Below are 24490 nucleotides of genomic sequence, written 5' to 3' on the forward strand. Positions count from 1 at the left end.
GGTAGAGCCCTAACAAGGAGGTGCTGTTGGTCTCCGCATTTTGCAGATGAGGAAGGTGAACACGGGTTAAATGACTGGTAAGTCGCCGAGCCAGGGACCTGCATCTGGGAGGTTAGATTTATAATCCTGTGCTCCTGACCCACTTTGTTCTGGGAAGATCACCTGGTTAATATGTGGGGGCAAGGGTAGAATTCCTATGTTAGGCAGTCCAGGAGCCTGCTGCAGCTGGTTTTGCTCTGCTGCACTCAGCCTGTGATGGGGACGTGCAGAGGGACTTGGATGTGGGAGGTCAGAGACAAGAGGGAACCTGAGGCGAGTGCTGGATTTTGACTTGAGCAAATACATAAGATAAATCTAGATATGATAGGGTGCATCCTATGTGTTCTTGTTTGTCTATTTTGGAGTTATATTGGGAGAAGCCCAGACTGTCACAGGTCTGTTAGTTACTGGGAAGGAAAACTAAATGGACTTACCTGTAAGGTAAACTAAATGGACTTACCTGTAAGGTAAGGTCATCGGCTCAGGTCATGATCCCGGGGGTCCTGGGATCGAGTCCCATGTCGGGCTCCCCGCTCAGTGGGGAATCTGCTTCTTCCTCTCCCTCTGCCCCTCTCTCCGCTCCTGCGTGCTCCCTCTCTCTCTCTCTCTATTTCTCTCAAATGAATAAATAAAAGCATTTGCCTTCCTTTAAAAAAATTAATACTTGTATATGGAGAGAATATGGTTTTCATTCTATGTGAGGCCTTATCTTCCACCGAAAGTCAGAAAGTTGATGTTGACTGGTAGGAAGTGAAATGTGAACTCTTCCTGAGAACTGTTTAGGGACAAGGTTTGGCTCTTTTGGTAAAGAATGTACCTTTACAGGGAGTAATTTTTTTAAAAGATTTTATTTATTTATTTGACAGAGAGACAGCGAGAGCGGGAACACAAGCTGGGAGGGCGGTGGCAGAGGGAGAAGCAGGCTCCCCACCGAGCAGGGAGCCCGATGCGGGGCTTGATCCCAGGACCCTGGGACCACGACCTGAGCCGAAGGCAGACGCTTAACCACTGAGCCACCCAGGCGCCCAATATTTTTTAAGAAGGCAAGATTCGGGGGACTTTTGGGGGGAAAGTTTAGGCAGAAAAAGAAGAATGGAAAAGTAATGCTTGGCTACAGCGTCCTATTCATTTGTTTTCTCTAAAACTGTGCTGTCCAACATGGTGGCCACCAGGCTTGTTTGGTTATTTAAATTTAAATAAATGAGAATGGAATAAAATTAAATATTCCATTGGTCAGTCACACCAGCCATATGTGAAGGCTCAGGAGCTACATGCGGCCACTGGCTACCATCTTGGACAGAGATTCATGAACAATTCTATCATCACAGAAAGCTCTGTTGGACAGCACTGTTCTCAGCCTTGGAATCTAAGGCTGACCTGGAATCTTGGAGTCACACTGTAAAGTATGGTGCCCCAGGAGTCTAGGAGAGAAAGACTTTTCACAGAAAAACTTAGAGATGGGCCTAAACCTGAAAAATATGCTGCTTCATCTAAAAGGACAACTCTGGAGTCCTGTAATCTGAAGATGAGATTCCTATTTTCCTGGCCCAGTCAATAGATAGAACACCAGTTCCTGGGAAGCTCTTGGTATGTAGCTGAGTTTTTGAGCTAGTCAGTGCTTGATTTTGTGTATTTGGATATAGATGACCTCCTCCCCTTTTTCTTAAAACCACTGTTTTGTTTTTTTTTTTTTAAAGATTTTACCTATTTATTAGAGAGAGAGCATGAGCAGGGGGAAGGGTCCGAGGGAGAGGGAGAAGCAGACTCCCCCTGAGGAGGGAGCCCAACGTGGGGCTCAATCCCAGGACCCTGAGATCACTACCTACACTGAAGGCAGACACTTAACTGTGTCCCACCTTTTCCTTTTTTTAAAGTATTTTAACAATAGATTCCAGCCTAGGCTATTACCTATCTAGAAAATGGGTATAATAATTTCAGAGGGATGTGTATGGGCTCAGTGGAAGTTTTTGTTGCAGTTTGAAATTACAGGTGGGGAATATTTATATAGTTCACCTAAGAGAGCTACATGAACTAGATATAGCCTATAGAAGTTTTACATTGACTTGGAATTTGAATCATGTTGCCCATTATGAACTGTGTTGAGAAGTTATGATACTCTAACAATATTCTTGGAACAGTAGTCTGCAGTTTGGTCAAATGCAGGGCCAAATGCAGCCCACTGCCTGTTTGGATAAATAAAGCTTTATTGGAACACAGCCACGCCCATTTGTTTCGTGTTGCCTATGCTGCTGTAGACCTCGTATTGCAGAGTTGTAACAGAGTGGTCTGCAAAAAATGCTCTACAGGAAGAGTTTGCCAGTGTATGTCCCCAGTTCTTCTGCTTTCCCATTTTGCCTGGAAGGTGGTTTTCTGTTTTCTACCCATCTCTCCAGTAACTTTCTGCTTCATATTGCTCAGCTGGTGGCCTGAGCAAACTGAAGCTCACAGAGGGGAATTCCACCAGCTCTTACAACCACATCTTCTCACCTCCCAGGATCAGTGCTCACACCCTCTGCTGTCCCGCTGTTGGCACAGATGGCCCTAAAACCAGATTCTGTAAGCGTTCCCTGGTCCCATCCCATCACCATCACCCCCCTCCCTTCTAGGTCATCTATTTTGCTTTTCTGCTGGATCGCTCCTATTTGTATATAAACATCCATCCTCGTAAAAGAAGCAAGCAACACTCCTGACCTTGTTCATGCGCACCAGGGGCCCCTCTGAGCAGCACATCTTCACGAGTGTTTGTGTTCACGGTCTCCGTAGTCTCTTAAGCCGTTTCCTTTTGCACCCGCTCTGGTCTTTCCTCTCATCCCTCACTGCACGGACACTGCTCAGCGAGGCCACTGGTGACCCCAGGTTGCCGACTCCAGTGGTCAGTGTTCAGTCCTTATCATACTTGGCTTGTTGGCAGCCCCTGGACACAGCTCTTTGACCCCCTCCTCAGTCTTTCTTTTTCTTTCTTCTCTTTTTTCTTTTCTTTTCTTTCTTTCTTCTCATTTTATTTATTTATTTTAGAGAGAGAGAACTCGAGCAGGGGGAAGGGCAGAGGGAGAGAGAGAATCTCAAGCAGACTCCTTGCGCAGGGGATGCGGGGCTCGACTCCACGACTCCTGAGATCATGACCTGAGCCGAAATCAAGAGTCGGATGCTTAACTGACTGAGCCGCCCAGGTGTCCCCTTGGTGTACTTTCTTTACTTGACATCTCTTCCTGCTTTCTGTCCACTGCCTGTCCATACCCTCTGCTGGCTTCTCTTTTCTCCAGCCTTTTAATTTGGGGTGGCCGGGAGTTCAGTCCTGGGTCCTCTTCTCTCTTTCTGTTTATTCCTCTAGTGATAGCAGCCAGGCTTATGAATTCAAATATACTGATTTCTTGACTTGCTCATAACTCCCAGATTTGGTTTTCCAGCCCAGACCTCTTTCTCCAAAACTCTGCACAAATATATTCACCTGCCTATGAGACGTTTCTCTTCCAATATCTGATAGACATCTTAAACATGAGATCGAACGGTGAGTTGATTTACAGCACCCTCCCCCCTCAACTTGCACACGCCCACCTTTCCCATCCCCAGCTGATGGCAAGACCATCTTCCAGTGTTTCAGGCCCAAAATGTTGGAATCGTATCCTTTCTCTTTCTCTTACAAACACATGCCCCAAGTCCAGCTTGTTAGGAAATTCTGTTGGCTCTACTTCCCTAACCCTCCTGCTCCCTGCTCACCACCCTCAGCTCCTTCCTGGATGGCACCAACAGCCCTGCGTCCTACCTCCATCTTTGCTTCCCCGTGGTCTCTTGTCAGCACGGAGCCAGAGTGAGCCTTTACAGAGGTCGATAGGATTGTGTTGCTCTTCTACTCAGAATTCACTAATGGTCATCGTCACTGGGAGCCAAAGTCCTCACAGAGGCTTCCAAGGCCCTGCATGCTGTGCCCCGTCCCCTCGCCCTCCCTGTCTCTGCTCCAGGCACACTGGGGTGTTGGAGCCTCATGTCCAGCTCTTCCTTTTTCCGCATCAGTTCTGCTAACTCCCTGTCTCCTCTAGGTCCGTGCTCCATTGTCAGTTTTTCAGTGAGATCCATGGGGATCACCTGTTGCCGCCCGCCTGCCTTCCACTTGGCCTCCGTGGCCCAATTGCACTTCTATCACTCATCCTTTTAGTTTTCTATGGCTCTGGATACCCTCTAACAAATGCTGCCAGTCTGCTGTGTCACTGAGCTCCCAGGGAGGGGGATCCATGTCTCCTTCGTTGACTAATAGAGCCCAGGTGCCTGGTTCAGTCTGGTGGAGCCCTCCCAGGGGCTACTGGAAAAAGAGCTCTCTTTTCCTCTTGAGAGGGGATGATGAGTTCCTTGGAGATCAAAGGCAAGTTCTTTTCGTTTTATTCTGTTTTAGCTCCGGGGGTAAGAGCAGGCTATCTTTTCAAAGGCGAATGTTCCAGTGTGGTCAGTACGGTGGCTTCTGCATGGGATTGTGCAGTTAAAGCACCTGCTTCTTGGTGGCCTGCAGTTTAGTCTCGTTGATCTGACCAGCCAGCTACCTACTGTAAACTGGGGACCCCGCAGAAGCTGCACGTGTGAAACATCGAGTTAACTTGTAAAACGGTCAGGGCTTTGGGTGATGCACATTTTTGCATGTGGAACTGCAAAACTTTTCTGTTTTCCGGAACTTTCTGTTCCAGAGGAGAGCAGTTGCATAGGTGGCTTCTGGTCCACTGTGATGTTTGCGTGCTGTCTTGGGCCAGCAGCCTCTCAGCTGGGCCACAGCTGGGCCCTCATTGTCCTTGGGCCCAGAGGCCGGGCATCTGCTCTGTCCACTTGATTTCTCAATTGCGCAGCAGCTGAAATCTGTTTTAGCGCTGATTTGATAATGTGTTCGTCCGGTTCTGTGAGCAGCCTTGGAGCTCCATATAGGCATAGAGCTGTGTTGTATCTGTCTGGGTGCAATGACATCCAGCCCAGTCTCTCACATGGCAGGCAGGGTTTTAGGAATGTTTATGGAATTGTGAGTGATAATTGCATCTAGCAGAGCCTCATCAGAGGTTATGCATTAGGCAGATGTAAACAGTTCTGAAGCTGGATGGTGGTGATGCTTATTCAACAGTATGAATGTCCTTAAAACCACTGAACTTAAAAGTGGTTAGGATAGTAAATTTTATGTTGTGTATTTTACCAAAAAATCTTGGGGGAAAGTGTAATGAATTAGGCATCCTACCAGGATATGGTGCTCTAGCATTGACCTGCTTGGCAGGCTGAGGTCAAAGAGGCATGGAGAATTTCTACTGAGGAACACATTAGTTTTTTGCATCAGTTTTGTGTGATTAAAAATGCCCCTTCTCTCTGTTGATCCATCTGTGGTTTTAAATTTGATTCACTTTGCAGTTTGTCTCCAGTCCCTATGTCTCTTTGATAAAAATTGCTTATTAATGATCACCTTTCCATCAAATCTGACATTTTAAATTGCTACCTTTTATTTCAGGATAGTTGACATTCAGTGTTAGATTATATCAGGTGTATAATAGACAAATGCCCTCCTTAATCCCCATCACCTATTTCACCCAACCCCCCACCTCCCCTCAGGTAACCATCAATTTGTTCTCCATAGTTAAGAGTCTGTTTCTTGGATTGCCTTTTTTTTTTTTCCCTTCATTCATCTGTTTTGTTTCTTAAACTCCACTTATGAATGAAATCATATGGTATTTGTCTTTCTCCGACTGACTTATTTCACTTAGCATAATACACTCTAGCTCCATCCACGTCATTGCAAATGGCAAAATTCCATTCTTTTTTGTGGCTAAATAATATTCCAGTGTGTGTGTGTATCACATCTTCTTTATCCATTCATCTGTTTGTGGACACTTGAGTTACTTCCATAATTTGGCTATTGTAAATAATGTTGCTTTGACTTAGTGTCTTTGTGTTCTTTGGATAAATACCCAGTAGTGGGATTGCTGGATTAGAGGGTAGTTCGATGTTTAACTTTTTGAGGAATCTCCATCCTGTTTTCCAGAGTGGCTGCACCAGTTTGCATTCCCACCAACGGTGTAAGAAGAAGGTTCCCCTTTCTCTGCATCCTCGCCAACACTTTTTGTTTCCTGTGTTGTTAATTTTAGCCATTCTGATGGGTGTGAGGTGATATCTCGTAGTTTCGATTTGCATTTCCCTGATAATGGCTGATGTTGAGCATCTTTTCATATATCTGTTGGCCATCTGGATGTCTTCTTTGGAGAAATGTCTGCTCATGTCTTCTGCCCATTTTTAAATTGGATTATTTGTTTTTTAGGTGTTGATTTGTATAAGTTCTTTATGTATTTTGGATACTAACGCTTTATCAGCTCTGTCATTTGCAAATATCTTCTCCCATTCCCTAGGTTACCTTTTAGTTTTGTTGATGGTTTCCTTCACTGTGCAGAAGCTTTTTATGTTGATGATGTCCCAATAGTTCATGTTTGCTTTTATTTCCCTTGCCTCAGGAGACATATCTAGAAAAATGTTCCTACTGTGGATGTCAGGGACATTACTGCCTGTGCTCTCTCTTCTAGGATTTTTATGATTTTAGGTCTCACATTTAGGTTTTTAATCCGTTTTGAGTTTATTTTTGTGTATGGCATAAGAAAGTGGTCCAGTTTCATTCTTCTGCATGTTGCTGTCCAGTTTTCTCAACACCATTTGTGGAAGAGACTGTCTTCTTCCCATTGCATATTCTTTTCTCCTTTGTTTAAATTTCTACATTTTAAAGCCACGGAAGAGTGGAACTGGATCTCATGGGTCAAAGACGTGGGTCCTGGCATCAGAAGGAGCTCACATTCCCCCGCTGCTCCTTACTCCTCATGCTCTTTGCCTTTTTGCACTTGGGTCTCCTCCCCTGCAAACTGGTGATGGTAATGGAACTGACCTCATTTTGCCCCTTTATTAGTCTTTTCACTTTCAGTGCCCCTGCTTCCAAAAGATCCATCGTGATGAAATCTTCCTTTCTGAAGTCACGATAGTAGCCTTTACGTTTTCGTTACTTGAATGTGCCGATCTCGTATGCTACCATTTCCCCACTTCTCTCTCCTCCCAGTGCTGGCATCTCGGGATATTTCCCATCATTCAGGCTGAGGGTCCCCCAAGGCCCTTGCTGACCTCCCACCTCCACTCACCCCCTTTAGAGTACAGATCTGTAACAGGGGCCTGCGTCTCAGCTCTCGGAGGGACAGTGCCCTGTGTCATGCAGCGGGGCTCAGTAAGTGGGGTGAGTTAGGAATGGCTGCAGATGCCCCCTTCTTGGTCCCGTGCAACATTCACTTATGACTTGGGTCCCTTACTTTAGTCTTGGGTGCCCTTTCTGCCGAATAGCTTGGCTGTCACCTTGAAATTCGGGGAAGGGTTTTTACAAGTGCCCAGGGGAGGGCAGAGCCCCTGCGCTCTTCCTGGGCTCTGGCTCCCTGCCTGCCTGCGTTCTCAGCCCCTCCGGGCAAGCAGACCCAGCGATCAATAAGCCGCCTTCTGTTCAAGTCCAGAGGAGAACAGCACAAACTAGTTGAAGATTCGGGAAGTGGTGCCTTGGAGGAAATCCTCGCCGAATTAAGTTTTGGACCTTTTATTTTTCTCAGTAGCCTAGGGCTAAAGAAGCAGGTTGTCTCAGACACTTGAAGGGTGAGGAGGGAGGCTGTCCCAGCTGAGTTCAGACTGGGGCTGGGAGGCTGTTATTTGTACAGCTAACTTTGGGCATCTGTTTGCATGAATTCATGTCTTGTTCTGTTTCTTCTGACTGAATGAGGAGGTTTTGGGGCCAAGCTGGGCCAAGCACCTGGAGAGGGAGGGAGGGAGGGAGAGACAGAGAGTAGTCTATGGGCCTAAACAGGATTGGTCAGAACCTAGGGGCAAAGCACTGCACCAAACTGTGGAGGGGGCGTTCTATGTACCTCTGCTGGGAACCCAGCTCCCTCTGGCATCTTGATGAGTCTCTGAGGCTATCTTTCAGTCCGCCCCAGCAGATGTGGGGTACAAGTAATGAGGTTTGAATGCATGTTAAATCCAATTGAGATGGGATTTCACCACTGGCTGGTTGGAACATCTGACACCCGTTGGTCACCATACCTGATTTGGATGATCTTGCTGGCATGCCCATGTGGCCGTTCTCCTCCATGATTCTGTGTGTGATCCGGAGCTCAGTGGACAAGTTCAGACCTACACACAAACGACGGGGGCCTGTACTGTCCACGGTTGAGTATGTGGGCTGGGGAGTCCCTAGACCCAGGCTTTGTTTCTGACTCTGCTGTGTGACCTTGGGGAAGTTTCTTACCCTCTCTGATCTTTGGTTTTCTCATTGGCACAACGGGAATAATAATATTGTGATGAGGACTTAAGGAAATCAGAGCTGTGAAGGGTTTTGCATAGTCTGACATTCAATAGCTATTGATTCTGTTCTGTTATTATTCATCTTCGGAGGCGAATTGGAACAAACTTACTCCCACAGTTTTTGCTTTTCCATAGAAGTCTGTATAACTAAATGTGTTTCCTGCACACAACAGTTTCATAAGGGAAGCTGCTGTCACCATCCGTTTTTCAAACTGAGGCCCAAAGCAGTAATGTTTGTTTCCTCTGCTCACACACACTGGACGGAGGTGTGGCAGGCGAGAATTTTGGGGGAATTAGTCCAGCTCATTTTGTTCACACCAGCATCACTGCTCAATGGCCTCTAAAAACGTTTATTGCTGTGGGTTACAGACCCGGGGGTGGATGAAATATCACACACGTGGTGTGTTTTTGATCAGCTAGCCTCAAGGTCTCTCTTGGAACGTAATGGGCTCAAAACGGGTACACCTCTCAGGTAACGGGCTGAATGTGTATAAATCAGGCAGCAGAGACATCCCGTACCCTGCAGACATACCATATGCAGCACAGGGTGAGAGTGAGTCAGTTCTGAGAATGAACGTCTATAGCGCGCTTCTCATGTGCATCCTCACGGCGAGCCCACTGCCTGTGCCCGCCTTGCAATGGAGGGACCGGCGTTGAGTGCAGAGAGGCGCCGGCCTTGAACCCTGGCAGCCAGGCTTCACAGCGGCCCCGTCACCCTCTGTGCAGCCCCGGGGGGCAGTTGATGAACACAGTTCATCAAACACGAACTGAACCGACAGATGAAAGAGGCGGTCTGCGAACATGTGAAGGCTTTTCTTGTGAACCGAAATGCGCTTCACTTATTGCTCTGTGTGTCAGCGAAGCGCCACCATGAAATCCCAGGTCGGCTGGCAAGGGGCTGATTTATGAGGATTCTCTTGGGTCTACCAGCTGGTTAACAACACGGAGCTTTGAACGTTTCAAGGGGAGGGAATGAATAAACAGGCATTGGGGATGAAGCAGGCCACGTCAGTGGAGGCCGCGGAGAGGCAAATTCAGTCGAAAGAAGTTTGACACGCAGTGCAAGGCTCTCTTGATCCAGTTTTGAACCAGAGTTCCCAGTAAACAAGTCAGGAAATCGGAATTGGAGGGTCAGTTCCCCATTTTTCTCACAGATAAGAGTTGTTCAGTGAAATTCATATTATTGGGGGTGGGGGAGGTGACCTGGTTTCGGTGGAATAAGTCAGAAAAGACAAACTAGTTGCCCAGGTACTAAGAGGTGATGGCAGTCCTTAATTGATTTTAAATTTGATAAAATGGCCATCTGAAATTTTTGAAGAGTTGGAATTCTAACTATAAATGCCTTGTGCATATTTGCAAAGCTTTTATCCTGCAGAATACATGAAACCATCCTTTATTTATTTATTTATTTATTTATTTATTTATTTATTTATTTATTTTTAGGCAAATACCATCAGGAATCTGCTTTGCATTGCCCTTTTTGTCCTTTGGAAGAAATATAAAACCAGGGTATTTTGTAGAATTGTCATGGTTGGCCAAATATTTCTGTAATCCCTCAACACGTCTCAGAAACAAAAGCCCCATGGCAGTGGTCAAGTGTGTGTCCAGGATCTAACGACCAAACACAGAAAGTTGTAAGAACAGAAATGGACAAGTTCTGCCTTAGTTCTCAGGTTCTGACAGCTTTTACTTTCCTCCCTCATCCGCCCTGGGTCTCTTCCTCTTTGGAGTGAACATAGATGCTTCTTGAGGCCATCGGCTGTATTTTGGTTGATAGACTTCCTACAGAATTCCCCAAAGTTCTTTCTGGTTTGGGGGGAATCAGTGATTCAGAAAAGCCTTTGTGTTCATGAGAGGAGCCTGGTTTGGAATGTTCTAGTCAGTCTTCTAGCAGGTCCATGTTGGCATGCTAGTGAAGAAAGGGAAGGAAAATGGGAAAATACAGAAGAAAAATGATTGGAGAATATTATGCTATGTATTTGCTTCCAAATCCAAATAGAGGGGCAGCTTTCCACAAAAGCGAAACTAGACTGCAAACTTGTTACCCAGCTCTGTGCTGGACCACAGATCTAGTCATGCCACTAGATTTATTGTAGAGGCCGTAAAGGTAATATTAACACGGTTTAAAAAAATAAATCCCTTTTCAGAAATTGGAGCCAGACTTGGGCCTTAGAAGAAAGTAACTGAAAGTCGCATGGGATGTGAGGGAAGACACGACGTTGGAGAGCTCTCAGAGTGTGGTCGGCTATTTGGTTGATTCTTGCAAACAGTCCTTGCCCATGTGTCTCAAGGACGGCTCTGCTCACCCAGCCTGGTGCTCGTGGAGGCTCCATCTCCCCAGATGAGCCAGGCTCCAGGCATTTCAGGAGCACCTACGGGGCATCTACCTATGGCAGGATGCAAATTGAAAACATAACCATTGTCATGACAGCCTCACTTGGCAGGAAGACAGAGAAGGACCAGCACTAAGGGGCTGACAGCCGTGCTCCCTCCAAAGGGCTCCCTCCGGCTGCTGCCGGAGATGCGGCTGGGAGGAAGCCTGCACTACTTGGCCACCTGCCTTGACTAGTGGTCTGTCTCACTCTGGCTGCTATTTCCTCACGATGGGATTTTGAGTAAGGGGCTTTATCTCTTCGAGCCTCAGTTTCCACGGTTGTAAAATGTGCAGGGCTAGCTCACAAGGTTGCTGCAGAATGATCTTAGGTAGAAGGTGAATGCAAAACTCTTAAAGTGTCCTGTTAAATACAAGGTGCTAACAATAAATGGTGAATTGTGTTAGCTTGAGTCAAGGGAAAATCTCGGCTCTGCTGCTGAAGGCTCTTCCCCTACTCCCAGGCAGTGTGTTGGAGCCCAGGTCAGAGGGTGGATGGGGGGAGTTGGGATGTCTGAGCTGGGTCCATCTCCACTGCTGTGGATACGACCCAGTACAGAGCCTCGGGGTGGGCTGTGACCAAGGGAGGCAGTGCTGAGGATGATTTTGAGACCATTTCATCCCTGTAGCCCATGAAGTGTTTACACTTTTTCATCTCACACACTTTTTCATCTCACCATCTAATTCTGCTGATTGATAGAAATGCAGTTTTGCGTCTTGCATCAGGCTTCTTGCTCAGCGAGGAGCTTGCTTCTCCCTCTGCCTGTTCCTTTCTCTGCTTGTGCTCTCTCTCTCTTAACAAATCAATAAATAAATTTTAAAAAATGCAGTTGTACAAATCCTCCAACTCTGGGGATCCTCCACTGTGACTGTCCATGGCTGTTCTCTGTCTCCTCGCCCACAGGCCTGTGGTCGGGCAGTGAAGGCACCCAGGGGATCCGGCTGAAATGAGGTGTTGGGACTTGAGCAGCAGGTGTGAATCCTGCAGGCTTCCCCTGCCTCATTTTGGAGTTGTTCACATTATTTTATTCTTAGAGTCAGTGTGGGGGTACACTCTGTTTAACTTTTGTGGGTAAAAAAAGAAAAAGACATCCCTCCCCTCAAAAAAAAAAAAAAAGACACCATTATAATGCAGGTGAGAATTCTAGTAGAAACAGATAAAATATGCTCTTGGGTCTCTCATTTTTCCTGTATCTAACCCCTGTATGGATAATAAATGTCAAATGTTTTCTGCAGTGAGAAAGGGAATCCTCAGGGGACTCAGGTCCCGAGCTTTGGCATACCTTTGTAAGGAAGCTTTGGAAACTATAAACTTGAGTGTTGGGAGAAGCCCTGAATCCCAGGGCCCTTGCTACTCAGCCTCTATTCTTTCTGTCTTACTGTACTTTTTGTGTCCCATAGCATTTGATTCTGGTTTTCTGATAACAAAGCAGTACTTGATGTAGAAAGTATAGAAAACCATAGCAAAAGAAACGGAAATTCACCCTTATTCCACTATTCACGGATGGGTGAAAATTAAACATTTTAGCACTTTCCTTTTTTCTACACATGTGTATCTTCACATTGCTTCAATGTAGTGGCAACTCTACACTGGAGTTGGACGCTCTCCTGCCTAATTCCTTCCTCACGTACTTCGACTCATTATCTCCTCAGTTCTCCTCATAGGAAAGGATTTTTAGAATCTCGAAGTTTTCACTTACAGAAGGCAAACATGTACCATTTAGTGAAATCCCTGATACATTTATTTAAATGTATAGAAAAGGCCGTGAAATCATATCTCATCTAGAGTTCTGAGCAATCCTTGAAAATTCTGCAATCAAGGCTGCTTTTGAATCTAACAGTCAAGGCTAAGGTGAGAAGCTGGACAGAGGGTCCTGACAATACAATGGCCAGAGCTACAGATGGGTCAGAAGAGCTGGAAAACCGTGTGAGTTTGCAGTGGAAGACATGGCCGTTTTTCTAGAACGGCGTGATTGCACGTAGAATGATTAATAAATAGCCGTGTGCTGAGTCAGCTGGGTGTTTGCAGCACGGAGGAGAGACACATGAATCCTCACAGGTTGTATTTTGTCTGGGGAATCAGGGTTAAACTGGGCATGAGCTCAAAGAGTGTGTAATGCCTCCTTCCCACCCCCGAGGGGGATTTAAGAAAGGGAAGAAAAAAATGCTCAAGCAAATACTTGATGGTGGCCATTGTGGTGAGGATTCTGGCATCTCTTTTATTTATCGCTAACTCAGATTTCACAAAGACCAAGAGCTCTCTTAAAGAGCCGATGCGTTCTATGAAAGAAACAGATAATATATAAGCTCAAAATAGCCCCGAAAGGACCTCTTTATTCCTAAATTAAATATTCTTTCAAAACTTTTTTTTTTTTAATTTTAGAAAAATGTTAGAAAATGCAGCAAGTGAAAGAGAATAAAAGCCACTCGTGATTGACTGCTACCATTTTGGTCTACACTTCCTTCCTCGCCTCCTACCTCTCTCTTCTCTCTGTTTGGGTGTTCTAACTCTGCTGTTGTTGGTCATTTAGGAGTTTCTCCCTCTGTTAGACATAACATTTTAGCAAGTGTCCTTGAAGCTAAGTCTGTGCCTGGAACCTAACTTACTCCTTTGGGTATGGCCCCGGCAAAGGGGGTAGTGGGCCATCTGGTATAGACATTTAAGACTTGTCATACAGGTCACCAAACTGGTGGACAGAAATATGAGTGTACCCAATACCCAATGTACTACTTTTATCCTGTTGGCAGTAGTGTTTTGTCCTTTACTCAGCCTTCATCAACACTTCCTAATTTGGTATCAAGGCCAAACAAACAAACAAACAAACAAACAAAAAAACCAGTGTCCTGTTTCAGTGTTCACTTCCTTCATTATGTAATGAAGTTGAAAACGATGTCTTATTTTTTTTTCTGGTGCATTTGAATTTCTTCTTCACTGAATTGCCTATTCATCCCCCCACATTCACCCCCCACTCCTGCCAATTAGGGAGTTTTTTTTCTGTTCTAGAGTCACACTTTTTTATATGGTGCAGGTTTGAATGTATTTGTAGTAAGCTACCTGAAACACACAGTTATAAGTGTTATATTTAAGAAGGAGAATAACACTTGGGAATGGAAGCCCAAGAGCTGAATCTGAAGAAGGTGTTTAGGAATGGTCTGGAAGTTTTTAGAACTGACACCACTTTTTACCGAAGGAAGTATGCGTGTGGGGAAGTGCGCATATTGTAGATTTTCACAGACCAAATGTATTTGTGAAGCCAGCACCACACCTCAGAAACAGACCATCACAAGCACCTTCAAGCCCCCGATCCCTGACTTCGACCAGCATCGATGGGTTGTGGCTCTTTTTGCATCTTAGACGTTTGCGTCTGGCTTCTCTCTCTTCCTCTACATGGTGTTTACAAGTTGCATCCCTATTTTGTATAGTTGTAGGTGTTCTTTCACCTTTACGGTATTCCACTGTGTGTGAATATGCCATAGTCTGTGACTCCTTCCTACCTACCCCTGACGGGCATTTGGCAGTTTCAGATTTTCGGTTACAGATGGTGCTGTTGTAAATATTCAAGTCGATGTCTTGGTAACCCTGGTGTTAGATGATGTTTTAACCAGCTTCATGTGGCCATGTCCTTCTTCTGCGCCCCTCCACCCCCATCTCTTGAGCAAAGTAAAGAGCAGTATGAACTTGAGTGCGCAGTGCTCTTGCTTTGTCTTTCAGTGGACTTCTTTTAGTTAGGATGAGAGTCGTGAAGTTCTCTTAACAAGGTGCAGAGGACTGATTTAAATTGTAGATAATGGCTGTTGGCTTCAGGCTGCGCTATCATCTTTACGTGGAGAATTATGTTTTACGTCCTGTTATTTTCTTCTTTATCAGTTCTTGACTCACCCTAGTGAACTGAAGGTTCAAACTGTCTTCAGAGGAAAGAGTTTATTAGCACATTGGCCTTACACGCAACTTTCCTGGGTTTTACTAGTTTAATGAAAACCACATCTTTGGGGTAATGAATTGGATTTAGGCCATGTGCGTGCGTGAGTCGAGTTTGAGAGATGTACCAAATCTAGATCACATTGCCATGTGATCTTTTGGTAGAATTAAATAAAAGGCATTAAAAAAATTTATAGCTGCCTTTTACCAGCTTTATGTCTGATTTTTTTTCTCTCTGTCTCTAGATTCTTTGGCTGACATGAATTTTGAAGTTCTGCCACATTCACTTATCAGCCTGTGGCAAATGCAGTCCTCACCAGAGAGAAGATGAAAGACTGAGAGTTAAAAAAAAAAAAAAAGAAAGAAATCCATGTGCTACATAAAAATGCCCTACCCTTGCAGGGAATTGGCAGTTACCTTCCTACCCCAACTGCCCCCTTTCTCTGTATGTGTAGGAGAAAGGCTTATTTCTCAAATTGTTATTCTTTAATCCATCAATTGTGTGTATCTCTTTAAAACTCATCAATACATTCTGCAAACACGTCCAACCTCACAATTCAGGGTCTCAAGGAGGGCCAAGTATTTGTTGGTGCATTTCCAATTTTATAGGTATCTCTGTAAACTGTGAATCACTTTGTCCTTCTCTCATATGCATGGGCTAAATTTTAATCTCCGCAGTAACTCCCATGAAGTGAGTAGGGAACACACGAAAAATCTCCACCTACTGATGAGGTGAGACAGTGATGTTGGGAGAGAGGAAGTGTGTGGAAGAGCAGTGTGTGTGTCCACCTGGCTTGTCCTTTGTCTGTTTGCTTATTTTCATCCTTATTGCTTTGGTGTCCTTAAACATTTTATCTGCTAGCAAAGGACACCAGCCTTCAACTAATGAGTAGCAACAAGCTGTTCTTAATAATCTGGCAACAGTAAAAGGGGCATAAAGAGGCAGGACCAACCCCTGGCAAAATGTTGCCATAGGTGATTTCCTTCCCTCCCTCCCTTCTTTGCCATCCCTCCCCTGTTTAGAGCTATGCTTCCATTTCTGGCATCTTGTTGCTTGGAGCTCCATTGCTGGGGCCCCCATGGACACCCCAGAGTCCTTTCCTCTGGGCCTTGACCCCGATCAGGTAGATGGTCCTGCTGCACTCTGTCAGAGACAACACAGCAGCTGACTTCCCTGTCACGGCTAGACTGCACCTGCCAGTCCTCCTGCGTATTCATTCACTTACTGACCCACCCATAGAGGAATTCATTCTCTACTGCCCATGGTATGCGTGGTGTAAGAGATAACGCAGCTAGCAAGATGCAGCCCCTGCCCTCAGGGAGCTCATGTTCTAGTGGTTCTAATGGCAGAGACGTACAAATTTGCAGCTGGTTATGGAGGGTGCCGGAGATGCCCTGGCAGGCAGTGGGTGGGGACGATGGAGGCCGAGGGTGGTTCCTCACACTCAGCGCCTTTATTTAGGCCACACAGCTCGAGGTTGGTCTTATAGACCCCGGGCTTTGTGGAAGGTTTGTGAGCAGAAGAATGACAGGAGCTTCTGGAAGATTCTTAGGCAGTGGATCACGGGAACTTTGAACAGCACTTCAGTCTTCAGGACTTCGTGAGAGTTTGCTTTGTACTCTTGGAATTAAGATGGAATGTATGAGGTTTTAGGATTCACAAGATACCCATTTCCCAGTGTTGTGCATTTTTTTCTGTGGTTTGAAGTTTCTTTGCAAGGCTGGATTCTATGTCTTTGGTTGAGGTTTTCAGAATGTTGGGATGTTCAGTGACTCGACAGAATTCACTTGTGCACTTTTAAGGGGATTTTTAGGTGTTCCTTTCTGTGGTCGGCGAGGCAGAGTGGCAAACAGGTTCAGGACGTGCTGTCACCAGCAGCTAGTTTTCGATGAAACAAGGTGCAGCTGTGGCACAAGGGGGAAGGAGACCCCAAAATGCACCGTTTTTAATAACATGATAGATTGTGTGGCACATTTGTCTCTTCATGCCTGATCAGTGAAACTAAGCTGCTCTGTAACTTCTGGTTTCTCGTTTTTTTCAGTGTTCATGTGGAAAAATGGCTCCATGTTTGGGCTTCAGGAATATGTATTTTGAGGGGATATTTTAAAAAAGCAATTAATTAAAAACCCTCTAGCTCCCATGAAAACCCTGATGCCTTTGCAAATTATTTTAACTCCTAAAACCTTCAAGTAGGAACATAGCAAGACAGTTCATATTGGATAAGGAAGTATTTTACTAGAACTTTTGGTGGTTTCCGTGGTTTCGATAGTGGGGTTACTCTAAAGCAAAAGGTTTTCAACAGATTTGCTTTACCCACCAAGGAGTACAGTCCATCGAATAGGTTTTAATTCTTCATCTTGCATTATTGCTTTCTCTTACACTAATAAAAACTGCTCCTAGAATGTGGAGTTTCATTACTTAAAAAACTAAACCTCTTTTGAGACGCCTTAAGTGGAATGAAACATGGGAGTATCCAACCATATTAAAACACTACCTTTCAAAGCTTCATAGTGCAGGGGTGTGTATGGGATTTTTTCAGCCATTGTTTTTGTTAGACCCTGTTAAAAGGGTAAATGAATTTACGATGGCCTGTATATTCACATTTTGGAAACATTCTGATTTAAATGATAGAAAAAGGTCCTCAAAGGTTGCTCAAACAGCCCGTGGAAAAGCGTTAAGCATCGGTGTGCCAGAGAGGAAGCCATTACGGGGGCCAAATGACACTTCTTGGAAACATTACAGACAACTTCAGGCGTTGAGTGCAAGCCGTACAAGGTCAAGACACTGGTGGTCAGGCGATCTTAGGATTTGTTCTGTGATTCTGATGTATACGGAGGAGAGATGGTGCATCAGATGGAGGCAGTGTTGGGTCCAGCAAAGCCTTAGCTGGAGAAAAGGCAAATCAAAGAGAGGCGACTCTAAGAGAGAGGCAAGCTGGTGGTGGGGATGAGTATCCCTTGCCAGCACTGGGGCAGAGGTGTGTGTGTGTGTGTGTGTGTGTTTGTGGCAATCGGGTGAACTAGAAGATCACTCTTTAATTTGGGGCATAGAAGGAGCAGAGCAAAAGGAAAGGCAGGTGTGTAAAGGTAAGTGGCTGTCTCTTTTTTTTGTGTTTTTTTTTTTTTTTTCTTTTTTGGAGTCATTGATGAGGCTGTTGGCACAGAAGACTACAGTCTGAATATTACAGAGAGAGGCCAGTATTTCAGAGAAGCAGCGTTTGGATGGAAGATCCATCATTGGCAGATACTGTTATTTGACAGGAAAAGATAGGTTTGTGGTGTAGATTTGAAGATGGGGTGGAAATATAAAAATGTGTTTCCTTCTTCTTCTCCTGGATCACTCCTCCCCAGGAGTCCAGAGCCAGTCAGGCGTCGGAAGGAAGACAAATAAAGACGAGATCCCTTTATTGTCGGTTTGTGAGGCTGCGCTCCTTAAGGGCCAAGGGGAGGCAACTTCTCTCTGAGTCGGGGTTGAAGTTGCAGTGGTTGCTGATGTTCTGCTGAATGAACTGCGATGCATTGATTTTATAGGGAGGGCTGTTACATTTGCTAGCTGGACCTTATTAGGATTTTTTTTTCCCCTATAAATTACAGCACAGACTCAAGAGACCCAGTAGAACTAACAAAATTGTCAGGCACAATAAAATTGCCTGGATTATGTGTTTGGGTTGCTGTCTTCTCCAGCTCTTCCCAAAGACTTGAGTAGAACGGTTCCAGGCAATGAGATGAGGATGGAAGAATTTTTATCTGCATGGCTTGGCAGTAAAGTTAAAGCTTTTCTGCCAAGAAATATGAATTTCCACTTGTGTCAGCAAGATGTGAATTAAAGAAGAAAGAAAAGTACAAAACAAACAAACAGAACTATGCAGATGCCCTCGAACCCAAGGTGCAGTGTTTTGGAGCATCGGAGCAATTGTTAAGACTATGTTATTCAGTTGGGTGTATCCCGGAGGGATTGGGGGAGGGTTGCCCAGCCTTCTTAAAAAATCTGACTTTCCCAAACCTCCTTCAAGAAGATCCACCTGGTCTGTTCGCCCACCTTCCAACACCTGAAAGACCTTCTCTCAATGCCCACTTTCCACTTGTCCACTATGCCAACACTGTGGATGTACTTCTCTTCTCAAGTAGTTCCATGTCTAGAAAAACCACAGTCCCAGGAGCCATGAGGGCAACAGCCTTTGGTTTTTACACCTCTCAGATGGTCAGGTTTTGTGTTGGGGCATGCGGGGACCTTGACATGGATGTGTCTGTATGACTAGAGTATGGAGAACAACCAGCCCAAGCCAGTGTATGTTCTTGGTGTTTTGACTCAGCCAAACCTAAACCCCCTGGACCCAGTTCTTCATACAAGTTGCAAAAACACTCTCTGGGAACCCTGGCTGCATTTGGTCAGGAGTGTCCCAGTTTGGTGGCAATTGGAAGTCTCACAACTTGATTCTTGCATGTGCCTCCTCCATCCCTATTAGCAAAAGTACGCGCAGTCTGGGTAATCCCGCCTTCCAAAACAGATCATGAGGGGATATACCTGGCTCAACAGAGGGTACGTTTTCTTGTGCTAGATAAAAAAGATCCCTCGAATAGCTTGATGTGTGAGAAATGGTCTCTGTCCCTTTTAACTTCCAAGAAGAGTGTGGCACTTTTTTTTTCCAGAGAGAGAGAGAGCAAGAGAGCGTGTGTGTGCACATGAGTGGGGTGTTGGGTGTGGGGGGTAGGGGCAAAGGGAGAGGGAGAGAATCACAAGCAGACTCCCTGCTCAGCGCAGAGCCCGACATGGGGCTCGATCTCACCACCCCGAGATCATGACCTGAGCTGAAATCAAGAGTCGGATGCTTAACCAACTGAGCCACCCAGGAGCCCCAAGAGTGTGGCATTTTTGACAGAAATGTGTACTTGTTTGTTTTGTGATTGTTCTTAAAAAAAAAAAAAAAAGAAAGCAAAACCTAAACAACTCCAGATACATGCTAAGCTGGATAAGAAGGCCAACCCTTAGTCACACACGCCTCAGATTTTATATTTAAAATTCATTATTTATTCCGGCACATAGCACATGGAGAGAGGAAAGAGATGAAAAGTGTTCTCTCTTCCGGGATATGAGAAAAGCCCGAATCCTTCTTTCACCACCATAGAAATTATCAGGGTTAGAATCATGGGGAACTGATTTCATCCCCAACTTACTGACTTGTGACTTTGGGGAAGGTCATTTCTCTAAACCTGATTCCTTCGTCTGTAAAATGGGGTGATATCAGTATCCATCTTAGAGTTATCTTAAGGTTTGGAAGTATCAGTTCAATACTACGTTCTTTGAAAATGGCGTTGCCTTATTTTGTATGTTTCCCAGGTATGCTCCATCATTTCACTAATGGGTGTTCTAGCATGCCCTGACACAGGGAAGTCAAGGGATGGCACATTTTTTTCCATTAAGGACCAGCTACTAACAATCTGAGGATTTGAATGGGCCATTTGGTGCTGTCACTATTCCGTTCTGCTTTTGTAATGCAAAAGCAGCCAGAGATGATAGGAAAACGAATGAGCTTGGCTGTGTATTTGTGGACACTGAAATTTGAATTTCACATAATTTTCATGTATCATAAAATACTCTTCTTTTGATTTTTGCAGCCATTTAAACTATAAAATACACTCTTAGCCCATAGGGAGTACAGAAACAGTGGGAGGGGGTTACCAACAATCACCCTCAAGGAATTTGCTTCATCTTTTTTAGTAAATATTGTCTATGGAGAAACAAAAAAAAAATGGTTTTCTTAGGAAGATTCCAGTGTCTTCAGTCATCCTAGAAAACCAAGGAGAGAAGAGATAGATCTTCTCAGTGCAAATTTCAAGTAGGCATGCTCTGTGAATGTTGATTATGAGCCTGACCCAGGATACATCAGAGAAGTAGGTGAAAGAGATGATCAGTTGTAATTACAGGTCATTAACGTGAATCTTTTCCTGAAACAGCAGAAACGCTGCGCTGCCAGTGTTTAGGTTGTTTCGCCGTGAAGGTAGACACACTGGTTTGTTCCCTGGGGTGGGGTTTGGAGCACGTTTCTGCATTGTCCCGGTGGTTTGGGGGAGTGGACTGACTTGTGATGTATCATCTTATCTAAGGGGAAGAAGTTGGGGAGCTCAGCCTCCCGGCTCCTGGCCCGGGCACTTGCAGCCCACCGTCCTGCTTTGTGTCATTATCAAACAGATAATGATGAGATTAGTGGTGGTGCCTGGCATTCATAAATGCCATTGTTTATATAGATCTTTTTCAGACACTTTTTAACCCTCAGAAAACCCTATCAAGTCAGAGGGACAAGTTTTATTATTTTCCTGTTACATAAGGCAACTGACGATCTGCTGTATTTTAAGTTACCCTGGGTCACACACCGATGAGGTGCTGGAGGCAAGTCTGGGGACGTGCATTTCTAACTCTTTTTATTATGCCATGTTGCCTTATTATACAACATGGCAGTTGATGTCATTAATACCCAAACATTAAAAAATAAATTGAAAAAGAAATAACATCCTGCCCCGGTTCCAGCCCCTGGCAGTGATTTTCAAGTGGAAAGCTTTGTGTTATGAGAATTTTTGCTTTCAAAATGCTACATGCACCTCCTGTAAAAGGTTGAATTAAATGATTTTATTTTTGGTAAGTGGCCCATGTAAGTTTATTATTTATTTATTTTGGTTCTTTTTGCTTCAGCTCCTTTGGCTAAATGAAGCACTGCTATATTTTTATTGCATACCCCATCATTAAAAGAAATTGAAAAGACGCTTGTTAGTTTTAATATTGCATGGATGGAAATATATCTGGCACTTTTAGGAACAGTTACAATTCCTAATAGTGCATTTTAAGAAGTAGTCTGGTTTTGTTCTTGATTAAAAAAAAAAGAGAAAACTTTCTTAAATTTGCTATAATTCGATAATCATCTTTCACTGGGGAGAAGGTCTCTGCTTAGTGTGACGCTGATTTTATTGACTCATTCAGCATTCCTTTCCAGCCTGTGGGAGGGGAGTATGCTCTGGGGCGACATGAAGGGCCTTTCATTTGTTGGTAAATAATCCAAGCAAAGCTGCTTCCATGCACAAGTTTCCCCCATTTCTCTATAAACCATATGCTTCTTTAACTATTGGACATATGCCCCTTTGCATAAACGATGTACGGCTCTAACTGTTGGAGCTGTTGTTAACTTGAACGCAAACCAAGTACGCAGACTGCTTCTTGCATCCAAGCCTGCAACACAAGCCCGCCAAAGACAGTATTAAGTATTCCTTTGCAGAGTAGCTAGCTCTTCAGAACCCAGAAACTCTGTGGAAAGGTAATAGGTCATTTGATTACTGTCTGGAGTATCTTTTCCGGATAACTTTTATAGGGAGAGGGAGAATAATTTCAACAATGATGATAATCTTCCCATATATATATAGAAAGATAGGAGGCAAATCAGTGTTCTGAGGGCTTTCAGAGACTTTGCAGGGGTTACTAGTCCTTTATAATAGATGGGAGTCATGCCGATTTGGCCATTTACCTGAAGTATGACTCCAACGGGTTGCTTAAACTTGCTGAGCCTCGGGATGTTTACCTGAGTGACTGGGGCGATGGATACTGCATACCTGATGGGCCTGTGAGCATTCAATGGGATTAATGGAGACGGAGCACTGTGCACACAGCCTGGCTTTTAGTAAGTGCTCAGTAAATGTAAGCAAGAGCCAGGGTAGTAATGATCCTTTGTAATGCAGTTTCCCTTCTACATATTTTCCAGATGGCCTGATGAAAGCTGGGTGACCAAGTGTGGCAGGGAGGGAGGTTAGAGCATTTGGTATTGTTTGGACGGCACTTGTGTATTGATATGAAATAATTAAAATTAATCATATAGGGGCACCTGTGTGGCTCAGTTGGTTAAGCATCTACCTTCAGCTCAGGTCATGATCCCAGGATCCTGGGATGGAACCCTGTGTTAGGCTCTGTGCTCAGCGGGGAGTTTGCTTCTCCCTCTCCCTCTGCAAGCTCCCCCTGCTTGTGCTCTCTCTCTGTCAAATAAATAAAATCTTTTTAAAAAAATCATATAATTTTAGGGGCGCCTGGCTGGCTCAGTCGACGGAGCGTGTGACTCTTGATCTCAGGGTCATGAGTTCGAGTCCCACGTTGGGGGTAGAGATTACTATGTAGATAAATAAATCTTAAAAATCATATTTAAAAAAATCATATTTTAAATAAACAAGTTTATTGTAACCTCTATACAGCCCAGTATCAGCGTAAAGAGTTATTAATAGGTGTAAGAAAAGCCTGCCAGGCACTTGGGTTTTAAGAGGTGGGATAAATCATTTAAAACAAGCCTTCAGGAGATAAATGTGTGGGATAATTTTTCAACCTATGCGCACTTAATTTGGACTTCTCTAGAGGTTTACTGTAAAGGTCATACTGTGATAGAAGTAAGAAGTAAAATAAACCAGCTATTTCTGTCGTCTAAAGTGATTGGGAAATACAGAAACATATAGAAAAAAATAATCCATAGAAATATTTTCATGCTATTTTGGTACACTTCCTTCAAGGTTTTTTTTTTTTTTAATTTAGGAATTTTGTATAGAAACGATTATATATTTCTCTTCCTCCTACCTTCCCTTCCTCCAGAGATTTGGAAGCATGGTAGTTTAGTGGGTAAGTGAGTGGACTCTGGATTCTAAGGCTCTGCCACTTTCTAGCTATGCTTCCTTGGACAAATGTGACTCAATTTTTGCACGTATGCAGTGAGGATCACAGTCATACTCACCTCATAGGATTGGCATGGAGGCCTCAGAGCAGTACCTGGTACTCGGTGAAGTTCTATGTTCTTTAAAATCCTTGAATGCCCTATATTTAATAACGTGATATTCCATCATATAAGATAATGGGCATTTATTTTGTTAACTAGTTTTCCTTATAAATAACACTGATGAACATCTTGAATATAAATCGTTGTCTTCTTTGCTACTTTTCCCGTTAAGATGCATCCCAGAAGTGGAATCAGGTGATACATCTAGCCAATTATGGAAATCTTTTAATAGCATGAGAAAGTGATTCTTTCTCTGTCTGCCTCCTAACACTCAATACTATTGCTTTTACAGTTTTACTGGAATGTTCCCAGTTGTTATCTGGGTGTAAGGTTTATGTCGAAAGTATGTATAGTCCTTTAGGGTAGTACTTAGCCTCCATTGTGGCCAAATCCAGTACCCTACCTATTTTTGTAAGGCCCAAGAGCTAAGAATGATTTGTTAGATTTTATTTTATTTTTTTAAGATTTTATTTATTTATTTGACAGAGAGAGAGCACACAAGCCGGGGGAGCAGCAGAGGGAGAGGGAGAAGCTGGCTCCCCGCTGAGCAGGGAGCCAGACACGGGGCTCGATCCCGGAATCCTGGGATCATGATCTGAGCTGAAGGCAGATACTTAACCAACTGAGCCACCCAGGCTCCCCTGATTTGTTAGATTTTAAATGTGATGTGTGAAAATTACATAAAAATTCAGATTTCACTGTCCATAAATAAAGTTTTATTGGAAGACAGCCATGCCCGTCGATTTAGGTCTTCTCTATGATTGCTTTCATCCTATAGCAGCAAAGTTCGGTGGTTGTGAAGTTTATAGACTTATGCAAACTTGAGTTTTGGGCCAAAATTCAAATATAAGTTTATTTTTGTTTCTTATCACTGAGTCGGGAGTTCCAGTAGCCAAATATTTAAGGGTGGGCTTTGGTGTCCTCAGTCCTTGGGCTCCAGGTTCTGCCTGAGAACCAGCTGTGTGACCTGGGTAAGTAACCAAGCTTCACTGTGCCACACGGTTTTCTCGTCCGGCAAATGAGCATAATGAC

The 24490-nt window shown here is 44.3% G+C and overlaps 1 protein-coding gene across 2 annotated transcripts in view; it reads left to right on the forward strand.

Annotated features, from left to right (window-relative positions):
• Positions 1–24490, forward strand: part of GLI3 (GLI family zinc finger 3) — a 249753-nt gene that overhangs the window by 39376 nt on the left and 185887 nt on the right. Inside the window, exons 2-3 of one of the 2 annotated variants that reach the window (XM_088018202.1) lie at positions 14909–14972; positions 19790–19800. The exons of the other annotated variant lie outside the window; for it this stretch is intronic. Of the exons in view, the coding sequence (XP_087874328.1) occupies positions 14909–14972; positions 19790–19800 (75 nt within the window). The remainder of the gene's footprint in view (positions 1–14908; positions 14973–19789; positions 19801–24490) is intronic. 2 annotated transcript variants of the gene reach the window in all.

Source organism: Eumetopias jubatus, unplaced genomic scaffold (genome assembly GCF_037043125.1).
Source record: "Eumetopias jubatus isolate StellerSeaLion01/CBP00866 unplaced genomic scaffold, mEumJub1_p1.0 scaffold_14, whole genome shotgun sequence".
Lineage (NCBI taxonomy): Eukaryota > Metazoa > Chordata > Mammalia > Carnivora > Otariidae > Eumetopias > Eumetopias jubatus.